The 16,427-nt window shown below is 40.3% G+C and overlaps 2 protein-coding genes across 3 annotated transcripts; both read left to right on the top strand.

Moving 5' to 3' along the window:
* Positions 1 to 598: 598 nt before the first annotated feature.
* On the top strand, positions 599 to 6,101 carry LOC106600191 (sialoadhesin). The gene is made up of 10 exons (XM_045703800.1): positions 599 to 864; positions 1,657 to 1,760; positions 2,871 to 3,227; positions 3,350 to 3,655; positions 3,748 to 4,011; positions 4,122 to 4,406; positions 4,662 to 4,737; positions 4,968 to 4,986; positions 5,233 to 5,298; positions 5,534 to 6,101. Exons 2-10 carry the CDS (start codon positions 1,709 to 1,711, stop codon positions 5,576 to 5,578), a joined length of 1,470 nt encoding a protein of 489 aa, XP_045559756.1. The 5' UTR covers positions 599 to 864; positions 1,657 to 1,708; the 3' UTR covers positions 5,579 to 6,101.
* Positions 6,102 to 6,396: 295 nt separating this feature from the next.
* Positions 6,397 to 15,558, top strand: LOC106582593 (vascular cell adhesion protein 1). 2 transcript variants are annotated; one of them, XM_045703771.1, is made up of 9 exons: positions 6,397 to 7,962; positions 8,759 to 8,862; positions 9,975 to 10,331; positions 10,454 to 10,759; positions 10,852 to 11,121; positions 11,227 to 11,532; positions 11,937 to 12,024; positions 12,098 to 12,167; positions 14,215 to 15,558. In XM_045703771.1, exons 2-9 carry the CDS (start codon positions 8,811 to 8,813, stop codon positions 14,848 to 14,850), a joined length of 2,085 nt encoding a protein of 694 aa, XP_045559727.1. In that variant the 5' UTR covers positions 6,397 to 7,962; positions 8,759 to 8,810; the 3' UTR covers positions 14,851 to 15,558. The 2 variants fall into 2 exon arrangements, with proteins under 2 accessions (XP_045559727.1, XP_014021301.1); XM_014165826.2 differs by lacking the exon at positions 9,975 to 10,331.
* The last annotated feature ends 869 nt before the right edge of the window (positions 15,559 to 16,427 follow it).

Below are 16,427 nucleotides of genomic sequence, written 5' to 3'. Positions count from 1 at the left end.
GATATCTTCACTATTATTCTACATTGCAGAAAATAGTAAAAATAAAGAAAGACCCATTAATGAGTAGGTGTGTCCAACCTTTTGATAGGTCCTGTATATATATATGTATATTATCTCCTCAACACTGAAGGGTTAATATATTGTGTAGAGTAACATTAATATAAATTCATCATCAAAGAGACTTTTATTAATTTCTTCATGTAATTTCTCTCTTTCTAAGCCCTTTGAATTGTACGTTTATGATATCCACATTAAAGTTTGCTTTTACTTCTTCTTTGAATGGTAGCACATTGAGTAGTAACTATGGAAAGTAACAAGTTATGCAATATATCAAACTTGTCATTTCCTTCAGCCACATGTCTTGAGCAGTTAAACTAGAACTGGAACTCGCTGTAAAAATAGACTTGAAACTATATCATTACATTAGTGGATTTAAATCTCTGGATGAATTACTGTTGGCTTGTGTTCCTTTAAAAGAAAAAAATGTTTAAAAAAGAGAAATAAAGAGATATTGCAAGGGGCTATAGCTTTCTGTGTAATTTACAGGTCACTGGATTATATGTCTGCATGTATTTAATCTGGAATCAGAGGATGTTGCCTTCCTTGTGAAGCTTGATATATTTAACTAGTAAATGTGATTGAAAAGAAAATCTGATGATCATTTGATACTACAGATGAAGGCTAGTGCTTGTGGGTTGACGCTTATTCAATGAAGGAAAATTCTGTGTCTTGCAAACAGCAGTGGCACTTCTTCTGAATGTCTGCAGTGACAGGCAGCTTGACAACAGAACACCACTTCAGGTGTCATTTATATAGCCTGAATTGTGCATTGGATTTGAACAGATGACCATCGCGTGAATACTGGTAAGAGGTCGAAGACACAATTTCTGTTTGTACTTTTTCTGTTATGGTAATTCATGTGACTGTCCAAATTTTGTACTGTGGAGTGAAGCATTTTAAAGTTTATGTACATGTGTCCCCACGTGTTGATATTTTCGGATGAGTTGTATTTGGGAACACATTTCAGATATTGATAGCATCTAATTAAAATGGAATTGTAGATATTGTCAAGTTCAACTAGGCTACATTTTCTTTAGTGGTTCAGGTGTAGGCTACATCTAGATTAGCACAAATATCAACCTAATCAGCTCACAGCTCTTTATGCTTCATTCATTTGTATTGGTCAGTATTTTCAATGGAAATGAATCTACACCCAAAATATGAACCTGTTTGACTTTATTATGCTTCATTTAGGTATTTATACTTACTCAGAATCAACACAGCTTCATTGGCTTCAGGGTATAATGAAATAATGTATTTTTTATTCTATATTTATTATGTGAGAAATATGCTCATATTACTATGATTCTAATCTCATTATGATACAAATGTTTGTAGTGTAGCCAACATGTCAAATAAAAAAGCAAGAAAACTCAGACTTTCTTGTGGAGAATAGGGTCAATGTTGTTTCAGTTCCCTAAAATCAAAATCTGTATGGAATCAATGACAAATCAAAACTAAAATGTCAACATTTTGATGTGTTTAACTTTATTTCAAAGTTATTTTCACTGTTGGTTTCATGTTTTAAAAAATGAAGACAGTGTAATGAAGTGTGTGTGCTGCCTCTGTACTGAACATGTCTGTCTGTCTGTCCAGACAGTGTTTCATATCAGGTGAGCTCATCCGGCCCTTTCTGATACAGAGAATCATGCACATCACAGGAGCTGAAAGACTCATCCTCATTGGTGGTCTGCTGCAAGGTGGGTCGCTGTGGGAAAGGCTGGGTCTGATGCACTGCTGTCTTGTATATCCCATTGCACTTTACCATTTACATTTGTTAGGTTATCTTTAGCTAGGTTCCCATCCAATTGGCGACAGATTTTCATGTGAATATTTAAAAATCTGCATAAAGAAAATATGAGTTGAAAATGCGATGGAAACACTATGAACTTTAGATTTTGATTTGGTACATGAAAATTTAAGCGAAAATTTACATTTTGTGTGCACTGTCATCATGCACTGATTTTTATCCGAAACACACCACTGGTAGGAAAATGCATATTTTCTTTATCGGATTTTATAATATTCGTATGAAAATCTGTCGCCAATAGACCTCGCTACTGCCATCCTGATTTTTTGTTGTAATACGATATGACTTTACTCGCATACAAACTGTGGATGGAAACATGATTAGTGTTCTGATACTTATTAAAAGCCCAGCGCAGTCAACATTCAGTTTTTCCTGTGTTTTGTATCATATTTATACAACAGCTGGTGAAACTAACACTGTAAAAATGTGATCAGTGTTATTTCACCAAAGTTGCTGGTTGAAATACAGGACCTTCTAATCAGCAGGTTTTGCATGGGTGGAGTTTTGTCATGCCTAGTGACATCACCAGGGGGGTAAAGTTAATAGACAAATAACAAAGAGCGTTTCAAACCTCTCTGCCAATAACTTAGTTTTAAGGTTACATATCCCTTCTCTGCTCAGGTGGATTGATCCACACTGTGGTTAATGCACCATTTTGTACCCTTCCCCACTCCCAGACAGTCCTAGCAAAATTCTTGCTTGAAACATAAATTGTAAAAAACATTCTTTTTAAATATTACAGTACATTGCTTTATTGTTACCCAGAAATAATTTGATATTGAGATAAAAACGTTTGCACTGGGCCTTTAAAGGGATAGTTCATACAATCCAGGTCTACTAGCATTGCTACGTCCCCCCAAAATGCTAGCCAGATTGTTCTGCACATCGCTAAATAACTAGCCAGCATATTTTTGGGCAGTTTGTAGGACAAAACAACACCCTAGTGAAGTTGAAAACAACCTAACACCCCAGTCTAATATTTTGTTGTTGTGTATTTCAGGTGTTCTGTGCCTAGATTTTGCATCTCTGTTGCCTCAGAATATAAAGGCTCTGAGTGGATCTTGTGTGGCCATTCCCTGCTCATTTACACTGCAATCTGGATTTGAGTCATTCCTCACAACTTCATGTAAAGGAATATGGAAGAAAGGATGGGCAGGAGTACAAGTGTTTGATTCTAGTCTGACAGGAAAAGGCTTAAACAAAATTCAAGGGAATCTAACTGGGAACTTGCAGCAGAAGGAATGCACCACAATCCTGAATGACTTATCTTCTTTCAATGACTACTTTTCATTCAAAATTGACTGTGACAATCCTCTGAAATATAGTTTTCCAGAACCTGTCACAATTAATGTAAAAGGTAGAGTATCATTAGAATATGCTAGTTTTGTGTTGTGTTGTGTTCATTTAAGTTGCAGGTTTGAACTGGCTGTATTTAATGCACTGCTCATGTAATAAAACATTTTTTTTTTACTCCCTCAGAAAATCCATCCAAACCCACTCTAAGTCCAGCAACAGTAAATGTGATGGAGGGGACCTCAGTGAGTTTGATCTGCTCTGCTGCTGCCCCCTGTCCCTCACTTCCTCCAACTCTGACATGGACCCCCACACTGAGTGACAGTGTGGAGGATTTGCAGGAGACTCCGAATCAAGTCATAACTTCTCTCCTGAACTTCACCGCTTCACATGTCCACCATGGAGAGAAGATCTCCTGCACTGCGCTGTACAAACGACAAGCTGGCAAGAGTGATAAATCATCCGAAACTTATCTGACAGTCGCTGTTCTTTGTAAGTTGATTCATGCATGGTAAGTTTGATTCATGTATGGTAAGTTAATTATTTCTATAGAATTTGACAACTTTCTGTGCGCTCTCCCTCAGACTCTCCCAAGAACACCTCAGTGTCAGTCAGTCCCTCTGGTTCAGTGGTAGAGGGCAGTTCTGTGACTCTGACTTGCAGCAGCAATGCCAACCCAGCAGTGGGGCGCTACAACTGGTACAGAGTTATTGGAGAACAGGTTTCAACAGTGGGGGCTAGCAGAATGCTAACTGTCCAGGTACCAGCAGATGATAGTTATTTCTACTGTGAATCCATCAATGACCATGGAACTGAGAACTCATCTGTCATTCAACTAGATGGAATGTGTATGTACACAATGAAACCAAATATGAACAATAGTTTAAACTATAGACAGTATCATAACACACACTAAAATGACTCTTGACATACAATATCTAATGTTTCTTTTCCCCAGCCCCTCCCAAGAACACCTCAGTGTCAGTCCTTACCTCTGGTTCAGTAGTAGGGGGCAGCTCTTTGACTCTGACTTGCAGCAGCAATGCCAACCCACCAGTGAAGAACTACACCTGGTACAGAGTCAATGAGCGCAAGATGGTCCCAATGGAGTCTAGATCTCAGTTTCTGGTTCTGCAGGATATCAGTGAGAGTGGACTGTTCTGCTGTGAAGCACAAAATAGCTATGGCAAAGATAGGACCAACATCTTTGTGTATTTTCCCCATTACCCCTCCATAACTACAGGTAGGCCTACTGCTGTAACAATGAAATGGTACTTTTTTTCCATCATTGGTTAAACAGGTTGTTGTGTATAATTAAACAATTAAATTCATGAAGATGAAGTTAATGACATTTTAAGCAATTCTACAATTTAACGATTATGCTATTACCTGTATAAATTCATTACAAAGACTATTGGTAAACATACATAAAGTATAGAGAAAGTGGATTTGGTAACTAACAAAGTAACTCAAACATGTCTTGTCGCTCAAACATCAGTTCCATCCATAATCTGTGGAGTGGTCATTGTATTGTGGATTCTAACAGTCATCTTCGGAGTCTATAAATATATCAGGTAAAATGGATTTACTGTAATTGCTAAGCAAGTAGAATCTTGTATTTCATTATTTCATGGACATTCTTCAGAAATAGTCTTTAATATAATCTTGGTTAACCCAGAACTAAAATCCAGCGTAATTTGGTCATTGGTAGTCTGTCAATGAGAGATGAATATATCCATATGGTAATATATCAGTTTCAATATTTCCTGTTCTAATCTTTGTCATCATCTCTGTTCACTATCAGATTATCCAGAGGACTGAAGGTATGTCGGTAACACTAGTTTACAGTACAGAAAATACTTTGGAATGACCTAGAAATTACATAATAATACTTTGTCATTTTCTTTTTGTTTTACAAGTTTTGAAGACAGTAATAGGTAACTTATTATAGTTACTTTGAAAAAGCATGGTAATAGTCTTGTGTTTTCTTTTTATTGTGCTTTTGCTAAGAAATACTGTATTATGTGTGAGGCACTTACTGTGTGACATGTCCCCATGTCTGCCAACAGGCAGTAGGTGACACATACGCCACACTACAGATCTCCAACGTGACCTCTACTTATGAGGTCATACAGGTGAGAGCACTCTTTAGGCTGGTATTAGTGATTTGCATACCAAAAAAAATCCCTGTAGTTCTAGCACTAATGGAATTGTGTATACAAGTAACATTTGTTTGACCACAAATAACGTATATGTGTGTGTGTGTGAATGTGTGTGTGTGCGCACATCTGTGTGTGTTTGTGTGTCTGTGTGTCCATATGTGCGAACGTGCATGTGTTTGTGATGTGTGTGTGTGTGTGTGTGTGTTAGAGGAAAGAGTGTGGCAGCAGAGAAGCTCAGAGAGACCAGTGGTAGTGATATGTGAACACTGCAGAGGGGACAGCGGCAGTAACACCATGAGCGTAACTCTGGATTCACGGTTTCGTCTCTACCTGAGAGATGTGAATACAGGGACCATGGTAATACACCTCATCAGAATCTTTTTAACTTATCAGATACATGTAAATAACAAGCTTAAATCAAGCTTTTCACTTTGTCATCTCCAAATATTTTGGTTTTACCATCCATTTCCACCCTTTATGTTTCTTTCAGTTCATCTGTATTTCAGATTTTATTTCACGTTTGTATATTCATTTTGTAATCATATCACATGTATTCATTTCTTGATGATGATTAGGATGATGATGATTACTTGGTTAATTGTACTAGATAGTTCTTCACTTGTGGTCCTATGCAACTCAGTTGGTACAGCATGGCATCAGGATAGTGGGTTTGGTTCCCGGGACAAACTGTATGTAAAATGTATGCACACATGACAGTAAGGGACCGTAAAAAAACAATTGGGGGAGACAGGATGTCATTAAAAACCTAAAAAATATTTTCACGTGACCCTCCCCTTTGCTTTACCCTCCCTGTGCGACTTCTGTTCTAACTCGCCCTGGTCAACTGTAAGTGCTGTTATTTTGTGAAGTGGAAACATCTAGGAGCAACAATGGCTCAGCCACAAGGTGGTAGGCCACACAAGCTCACAGAACGGGACCGCAGAGTGCTGAAGCACGTAGCGTGTAAAAAACGTTTGTCCTTGGTTGCAACACTCACTACCAAGTTCCAAACTACCTCTGGAAGCAACGTGAGCTCAATAACTGTTTGTCGGGTTTCCATGGCTGAGCAGCAGCACACAAGTCTAATTTCACCATGCACAATGCCAAGCGTTGGGTGAAGTGGTGTAAAGCTCTGCGTGGAAACGGATTCTCTGGAGTGATGAAGCTTCATCATCTGGCAGTCCGACGGACAAATCTGGGTTTAGCATAAGCCAGGACAATGCTACATGACCCAATGCATAGTGCCAACTGTAAAGTTTGGTGGAGGAGGAATAATGGTCTGGGGCTGTTTTTCATGGTTCGGGCTAGGCCCCTCTGTTCCAATGAAGGGAAATCGTAAAGCTACAGCATACAATGGCAATCTAGACGATTCTGTTCTTCCAACTTTGTGGCAACAGTTTGGGGAAGGCCCTTTCCTGCTTCAGTATGACAGTGCCCCCGTGCACAAATCTGTTAATGCAGTATGCGAAATGGAGTGTGCCCATGGTGTCTGGGATAATGGTGTTGATGTGAGCCATGACCAGCCTTTGAAAGCATTTCATGGCTACAAATGTGAGTACTACAGGGCGGTAGTCATTTAGACAGGTTACCTTGGCGTTCTTGTAGGTATTACAGACTGGGTCAGGGAGAGATTGATAATGTCAGTGAAGACACCTGCCAGCTAAATGGCTATTATTCAATGACAATCATGTTTGCATATCATGTCCATGTATTTTGATTTGTTTAACACTTTGTTTGGTTACTACATGATTCCATGTGTTATTTCATAGTTTTGATATCTTCACTATTATTCTACATTGCAGAAAATAGTAAAAATAAAGAAAGACCCATTAATGAGTAGGTGTGTCCAAACTTTTGATAGGTCCTGTATATATATATGTATATTATCTCCTCAACACTGAAGGGTTAATATATTGTGTAGAGTAACATTAATATAAATTCATCATCAAAGAGACTTTTATTAATTTCTTCATGTAATTTCTCTCTTTCTAAGCCCTTTGAATTGTACGTTTATGATATCCACATTAAAGTTTGCTTTTACTTCTTCTTTGAATGGTAGCACATTGAGTAGTAACTATGGAAAGTAACAAGTTATGCAACATATCAAACTTGTCATTTCCTTCAGCCACATGTCTTGAGCAGTTAAACTAGAACTGGAACTCGCTGTAAAAATAGACTTGAAACTATATCATTACATTAGTGGATTTAAATCTCTGGATGAATTACTGTTGGCTTGTGTTCCTTTAAAAGAAAAAAATGTTTAAAAAAGAGAAATAAAGAGATATTGCAAGGGGCTATAGCTTTCTGTGTAATTTACAGGTCACTGGATTATATGTCTGCATGTGATTAATCTAGAATCAGAGGATGTTGCCTTCCTTGTGAAGCTTGATATATTTAACTAGTAAATGTGATTGAAAAGAAAATCTGATGATCATTTGATACTACAGATGAAGGCTAGTGCTTGTGGGTTGACGCTTATTCAATGAAGGAAAATTCTGTGTCTTGCAAACAGAAGTGGCACTTCTTCTGAATGTCTGCAGTGACAGGCAGCTTGACAACAGAACACCACTTCAGGTGTCATTTATATAGCCTGAATTGTGCATTGGATTTGAACAGATGACCATCGCGTGAATACTGGTAAGAGGTCGAAGACACAATTTCTGTTTGTACTTTTTCTGTTATGGTAATTCATGTGACTGTCCAAATTTTGTACTGTGGAGTGAAGCATTTTAAAGTTTATGTACATGTGTCCCCACGTGTTGATATTTTCGGATGAGTTGTATTTGGGAACACATTTCAGATATTGATAGCATCTAATTAAAATGGAATTGTAGATATTGTCAAGTTCAACTAGGCTACATTTTCTTTAGTGGTTCAGGTGTAGGCTACATCTAGATTAGCACAAATATCAACCTAATCAGCTCACAGCTCTTTATGCTTCATTCATTTGTATTGGTCAGTATTTTCAATGGAAATGAATCTACACCCAAAATATGAACCTGTTTGACTTTATTATGCTTCATTTAGGTATTTATACTTACTCAGAATCAACACAGCTTCATTGGCTTCAGGGTATAATGAAATAATGTATTTTTTATTCTATATTTATTATGTGAGAAATATGCTCATATTACTATGATTCTAATCTCATTATGATACAAATGTTTGTAGTGTAGCCAACATGTCAAATAAAAAAGCAAGAAAACTCAGACTTTCTTGTGGAGAATAGGGTCAATGTTGTTTCAGTTCCCTAAAATCAAAATCTGTATGGAATCAATGACAAATCAAAACTAAAATGTCAACATTTTGATGTGTTTAACTTTATTTAAAAGTTATTTTCACTGTTGGTTTCATGTTTAAAAAAATGAAGACAGTGTAATGAAGTGTGTGTGCTGCCTCTGTACTGAACATGTATGTCTGTCTGTCTGTCCAGACAGTGTTTCATATCAGGTGAGCTCATCCGGCCCTTTCTGATACAGAGAATCATGCACATCACAGGAGCTGAAAGACTCATCCTCATTGGTGGTCTGCTGCAAGGTGGGTCGCTGTGGGAAAGGCTGGGTCTGATGCACTGCTGTCTTGTATATCCCATTGCACTTTACCATTTACATTTGTTAGGTTATCTTTAGCTAGGTTCCCATCCAATTGGCGACAGATTTTCATGTGAATATTTAAAAATCTGCATAAAGAAAATATGAGTTGAAAATGCGATGGAAACACTATGAACTTTAGATTTTGATTTGGTACATGAAAATTTAAGCGAAAATGTACATTTTGTGTGCACTGTCATCATGCACTGATTTTTATCCGAAACACACCACTGGTAGGAAAATGCATATTTTCTTTATCGGATTTTAAAATATTCGCATGAAAATCTGTCGCCAATAATGATCTCACTACTGCCATCATGATTTTTTGTTGTAATACGGTATAACTTTACTCGCATACAAACTGTGGATGGAAACATGATTAGTGTTCTGATACTTATTAAAAGCCCAGCGCAGTCAACATTCAGTTTTTCCTGTGTTTTGTATCATATTTATACAACAGCTGGTGAAACTAACACTGTAAAAATGTGATCAGTGTTATTTCACCAAAGTTGCTGGTTGAAATACAGGACCTTCTAATCAGCAGGTTTTGCATGGGTGGAGTTTTGTCATGCCTAGTGACATCACCAGGGGGGTAAAGTTAATAGACAAATAACAAAGAGCGTTTCAAACCTCTCTGCCAATAACTTAGTTTTAAGGTTACATATCCCTTCTCTGCTCAGGTGGATTGATCCACACTGTGGTTAATGCACCATTTTGTACCCTTCCCCACTCCCAGACAGTCCTAGCAAAATTCTTGCTTGAAACATAAATTGTAAAAAACATTTTTTTAAATATTACAGTACATTGCTTTATTGTTACCCAGAAATAATTTGATATTGAGATAAAAACGTTTGCACTGGGCCTTTAAAGGGATAGTTCATACAATCCAGGTCTACTAGCATTGCTACGTCCCCCCAAAATGCTAGCCAGATTGTTCTGCACATCGCTAAATAACTAGCCAGCATATTTTTTGGGCAGTTTGTAGGACAAAACAACACCCTAGTGAAGTTGAAAACAACCTAACACCCCAGTCTAATATTTTGTTGTTGTGTATTTCAGGTGTTCTGTGCCTAGATTTTGCATCTCTGTTGCCTCAGAATATAAAGGCTCTGAGTGGATCTTGTGTGGCCATTCCCTGCTCATTTACACTGCAATCTGGATTTGAGTCATTCCTCACAACTTCATGTAAAGGAATATGGAAGAAAGGATGGGCAGGAGTACAAGTGTTTGATTCTAGTCTGACAGGAAAAGGCTTAAACAAAATTCAAGGGAATCTAACTGGGAACTTGCAGCAGAAGGAATGCACCACAATCCTGAATGACTTATCTTCTTTCAATGACTACTTTTCATTCAGAATTGACTGTGACAATCCTCTGAAATATAGTTTTCCAGAACCTGTCACAATTAATGTAAAAGGTAGAGTATCATTAGAATATGCTAGTTTTGTGTTGTGTTGTGTTCATTTAAGTTGCAGGTTTGAACTGGCTGTATTTAATGCACTGCTCATGTAATAAAACATTTTTTTTTTACTCCCTCAGAAAATCCATCCAAACCCACTCTAAGTCCAGCAACAGTAAATGTGATGGAGGGGACCTCAGTGAGTTTGATCTGCTCTGCTGCTGCCCCCTGTCCCTCACTTCCTCCAACTCTGACATGGACCCCCACACTGAGTGACAGTGTGGAGGATTTGCAGGAGACTCCGAATCAAGTCATAACTTCTCTCCTGAACTTCACCGCTTCACATGTCCACCATGGAGAGAAGATCTCCTGCACTGCGCTGTACAAACGACAAGCTGGCAAGAGTGATAAATCATCCAAAACTTATCTGACAGTCGCTGTTCTTTGTAAGTTGATTCATGCATGGTAAATTTGATTCATGTATGATAAGTTAATTATTTCTATAGAATTTGACAACTTTCTGTGCGCTCTCCCTCAGACTCTCCCAAGAACACCTCAGTGTCAGTCAGTCCCTCTGGTTCAGTGGTAGAGGGCAGTTCTGTGACTCTGACTTGCAGCAGCAATGGCAACCCAGCAGTGAAGAACTACACCTGGTACAGATTTGAGGGAAGTGAGAAGGACATTGTCGGGTCTGAAGAGGACCTCAACATCTTCAATGTAACCAGGCTTTCAAATGAACAGTACTACTGTGAGGCTCAGAATGTCCATGGACTGCAGATCTCTGAAGCCATCAGTATCGATGTAACGTGTATGTACTGTACAGTATTTATTCTACTGATTATGAATCACAATCACTCATTAATCTGAATGAACTATTAAGATTAATTGTGTCCTCCCTTTCTGTTCGCTGTAGTTGCTTCAGAGATCCAGAACACCTCTCACTGCATCAGGATTTCAGCTACATCTCAGATCAGATGTTTCTGTGATAGCTATGGAAACCCTGCTCCCACACTGGTGTGGCAACTGGCTGGAGAGTCTGTCAATCACTCCTCTAACACCATCATCAGGGAGGAGCCAATGGGCCGAACAGGCCTGAGGAGCTCCCTCACCATCCACCAATCACAGGAAGAGGAAATACCGAGTCTGGTCTGCCTCAGCTCCAACTTTGATGCTTTTGACAGCTTCTCATTTGACTTAACACCAATGAAAACATATGAAGGTACAGTTAGGAGACATTTGTCCTGCTCTACACCACAATTAGTTCCTAACAGTTCCCCGGTCCCACTAACCATTCAAGAGCTTGGAACTATAAGGTTCTATCTGTATTTTTGTCAAAATGTAATTATTGACATAGCCTTGTTCTGTTCAATGTTCTGTGTTCAAAAATACCCCTATTCATGTTGTTAAGTTCAAAAGAATACAAGATAAAAATGGCTGACACAATTCAAACCAATGACGGTTCGGAACTTTACAGACAATTATCTCAGAATCATCTTTTTGAAACAAGAACCTTATAGTCCCAAGCTCTCACATTGCCAAAATAAGAAGGATTTTTAGTACAAAGAAGGAATTGTGGTGCTTGTTTTACACCTCATTTGTTTGCTCTATGTTGTGATTGCACAGGTTTCCATCTTCTCTCTCTGTTGATCGGGGCTGGTATGGGGGCAGGAGTGATGATGCTCTTATGCATCCCACTGCTTCTCATCTGCAAGTAAGTGACTGACACAGGGGCTGGACTGGTATTTGACGCCATTATCTTAACATCTCTGTTGTTTTGCTCTCAGGCATAGGAGAGCCAGGCAGTCACCAAACAAAAGACAGAAGGACTCAGCAGAGTTCATAGTGACTGATGAGGTAAGTAACTACACTGACATTCCGACATTGCACGCGTATTTGCTTACAGTCTATGTGGAAAGGCTTTGATATACACTGCTCCAAAAAATAAAGGGAACACTTAAACAACACATCCTAGATCTGAATGAAAGAAATAATCTTGTTAAATACTTTTTTCTTTACATAGTTGAATGTGCTGACAACAAAATCACACAAAAATAATCAATGGAAATCCAATTTATCAACCCATGGAGGTCTGGATTTGGAGTCACACTCAAAATTAAAGTGGAAAACCACACTACAGGCTGATCCAACTTTGATGTAATGTCCTTAAAACAAGTCAAAATGAGGCTCAGTAGTGTGTGTGGCCTCCACGTGCCTGTATGACCTCCCTACAACGCCTGGGCAGGCTCCTGATGAGATGGCAGATGATCTCCTGAGCGATCTCCTCCCAGACCTGGACTAAAGCATCCGCCAACTCCTGGACAGTCTGTGGTGCAACGTGGCATTGGTGGATGGAGCGAGACATGATGTCCCAGATGTGCTCAATAGGATTCAGGTCTGGAGAACGGGCGGGCCAGTCCATAGCATCAATGCCTTCCTCTTGCAGGAACTGCTGACACACTCCAGCCACATGAGGTCCAGCATTGTCTTGCATTAGGAGGAACCCAGGCCCAACCGCACTAGCATATGGTCTCACAAGGGGTCTGAGGATCTCATCTCGCTACCTAATGGCAGTCAGGCTACCTCTAGCGAGCACATGGAGGGCTGTGCGGCCCCCCAAAGAAATGCCACCCCACACCATGACTGACCCACCGCCAAACCGGTCATGCTGGAGGATGTTGCAGGCAGCAGAACATCCTCCACGGCGTCTCCAGACTCGTGTCACGTCTGTCACGTGCTCAGTGTGAACCTGCTTTCATCTGTGAAGAGCACAGGGCACCAGTGGCAAATTTGCCAATCTTGGTGTTCTCTGGCAAATGCCAAACGTCCTGCACGGTGTTGGGCTGTAAGCACAACCCCCACCTGTGGACGTCGGGCCCTCATACCACCCTCATGGAGTCTGTTTCTGACTGTTTGAGCAGACACATGCACATTTGTGGCCTGCTGGAGGTCATTTTGCAGGGCTCTGGCAGTGCTCCTCCTGCTCCTCCTTGCAGAAAGGTGGAGGTAGCGGTCCTGCTGCTGGGTTGTTGCCCTCCTACGGCCTCCTCCACGTCTCCTGATGTACTGGCCTGTCTCCTGATAGCGCCTCCATGCTCTGGACACTACGCTGACAGACACAGCAAACCTTCTTTCCACAGCTCGCATTGATGTGCCATCCTGGATGAGCTGCACTACCTGAGCCACTTGTGTGGGTTGTAGACTCCGTCTCATGCTACCACTAGAGTGAAAGCACCGCCGGCACTCAAAAGTGACCAAAACATCAGCCAGGAAGCATAGGAACTGAAAAGTGGTCTGTGGTCTCCACCTGCAGAACCACTCCTTTATTGGGGGTGTCTTGCTTATTGCCTATAGTTTCCACCTGTTGGCTATTCCATTTGCACAACAGCATGTGAAATTTATTGTCAATCAGTGTTGCTTCCTAAGTGGACAGTTTGATTTCACAGAAGTGTGATTGACTTGTAGTTACATTGTGTTGTTTAAGTGTTCCCTTTATTTTTTTGAGCAGTGTACATATCTCACAGAGGAGCGTGCATGAACACCCTATTACATATCCTAGATGCCGCACACATTTCAGCACTGGTATTTTTGTTGCAGTGAAAGATTAGAGGTAGCTTGGCTGTGAAAATGCAAAAGTCAACAGTGTGCATGAAGAGGAACTCAAGTCAGTTTAGGGTGCGGTGGTACATTACTGTAATCAAGTCTTTTGCAACCATATTGTCTGGATCTCATGTTAAACAACTACCTAACAACTATCTCTTTCCTATCCAGTGGTTGACTTGCTCATATGATTGTTTTGCATTGTTTTGTGTGGACACCAGGAAGTTACAGCCAGTAGGAGTCCACATAAAAAAACTTGGCCAATAAACGTATAAACCTCTCTAATGTGATGCTTACCCCTCAGACCCTCTTTCAGGAAGAAGACAATGTCTATGCCAATAAAGCCATGCTGGACGAGGCCCTCGGGCCCAACAGGACAGTGGACAGGGAAATTGACGACACAGACCTCCTCTACTACGCCACCTTGAACTTCTCCAAACTCCAGGCCAAGGTGGCCGAGCGGGGGGAGGGGGAGGGAGAGATCAGGAGAGTCGCCTCCAAAACGACAGAGTACACAGTGATCCGCCTGCACTCCACAGGTAGTATCGAGGGAGGGGATGAGAAGAAGGAGGCCAATCCTGCTCTGGAGCAGGGGGATCCCGCTGAAGACCATGGAGCTAAAGTCTTGGAAGAATCCCAGGCAGGGCACGAGAGTGACGGGGAAGAAGAAGTTGCAAAGGATTCTGCGCTGCCAGAGCTACAGGGCGTGACTAATTCTGCCCTCAGTGTCCAGGAGTCTACAGAGGCCCCACTGGGACAGTCCGAGCAGCACAACACAGCAGAAACTGCAGTGGATGAGGTGACAATGCTTTCTGAGCCGAAAGATTCCTCTAATGGTGAAGAGGAGGAAATGTATGGGAACATATGTCGTGGTCAGGTCATATCTGAAGCAAATAAGGGACAACCTGAGTTAGATAGGAGGAAGAGTAGGAGAGTGTAAAGGCACAGTAAGCTGCAGTATAGAGGGAGGAGAGCTTAAATGCAGATAAGGTTGTGAGAAATCACCCATAATGCACTGCAGAGACATCCTCGTCACCTTCCAAAATAGAACCACTATGTCCACCTTTTTTTAACACCAGGTATTCTACAGTGTCTGTTCATCAGTTGGATTTTCATCTCTATATATACAATATATACAAAAGTCTGTGGACACCCCTTCAAATTAGTGGATTCGGCTATTTCAGCTTAAAATTAAATCCAATAAGGAAATACATTAGATTTTGTCCTGCTGATCTACACAACCAACTCATTTTCACATTTTCAAAGTGAAAGAACAATTATATAATTTTTTTCCAATTGAATTAAACAAAAAAAGATGTCTTGATTGCGAATGTCTTCACACCCTAGAGGTAATGCTTGGTGGAAGCACTACAGCTGTGAATCATTTTGAATAAGATTCTACTAACTTTGCACAACTCTTAGGCTAACACATACCCATTGTTTTTGTCCAAATAGCTCAAGCTCAGTAAATTTGGTTTGGGAGTCATTGATGGACAGCAATATTCAAACATTGTCTCTGATTGTCAAGCAGATTTAAGTCAGCACAAGCCACAATACTTGAAAATACAGAGGGTTTCACTCTGTGTTGTGTAGTTCTGGATTTGGCCTGTGGTTTTTAATTTAGGCCAGAAAAATGTATTTTTTTAAACATTTTTTTATTTCACCTTTATTTAACCAGGTAGTCTAGTTAAGAACAAGTTCTCATTTGCAACTGCGACCTGGCCAAGATAAAGCATAGCAGTTCGACACATACAACACATAGTTACACATGGAATGAACAAAACATACAGTCAATATTACAGTAGAAAAAGGAAAACAAAAAGTCTATATACAGTGATGGCAAATTAGGTAAAATAAGTGAACTAAGGCAATAAATAGGCCATGGTGGCAAAGTAATTACAATATAGCAATTAAACACTGGAATGGTAGATGTGCAGAAGATGAATGTGAAAGTAGATACTGGGGTGCAAAGGAGCAAGATAAATAAATAAATACAGTATGGGGATGAGGTAGATAGATGGGCTGTATACAGATGGGCTATGAACAGGTGCAGTGATCTGTGAGCTGCTCTGACAGCTGGTGCTTAAAGTTAGTGAGGGAGATATGAGTCTCCAGCTTCAGTGATTTTTGCAGTTTGTTCCAGTCATTGGCAGCAGAGAACTGGAAGGAAAGGCGACCAAAGGAGGAATTGGCTTTTTAGGGTGACCAGTGAGATATACCTGCTGGAGCGCGTGCTACGAGTGGGTGCTGCTATGGTGACCAGCGAGCTGAGATAAGGCGGGGCTTTACCTAGCAAAGACTTGTAGATAACCTGTAGCCAGTGGGTTTGGCGACGAGTATGAAGTGAGGGCCAGCCAACGAGAGCGTTTAGGTCGCAGTGGTGGGTAGTGTATGGGGCTTTGGTGACAAAACGGATGGGACTGTGATAGACTGCATCCAATTTGTTGAGTATAGTGTTGGAGGCTATTTTGTAAATGACATCGCCGAAGTCGAGGATCGGTAGGATGGTCAGTTTTA

This window comes from Salmo salar, chromosome ssa02, assembly GCF_905237065.1.
Source record: "Salmo salar chromosome ssa02, Ssal_v3.1, whole genome shotgun sequence".
NCBI lineage: Eukaryota > Metazoa > Chordata > Actinopteri > Salmoniformes > Salmonidae > Salmo > Salmo salar.
The sequence above is the reverse complement of the archived record's forward strand: the minus strand, read 5'-3'. Positions and strand labels throughout refer to the sequence as shown.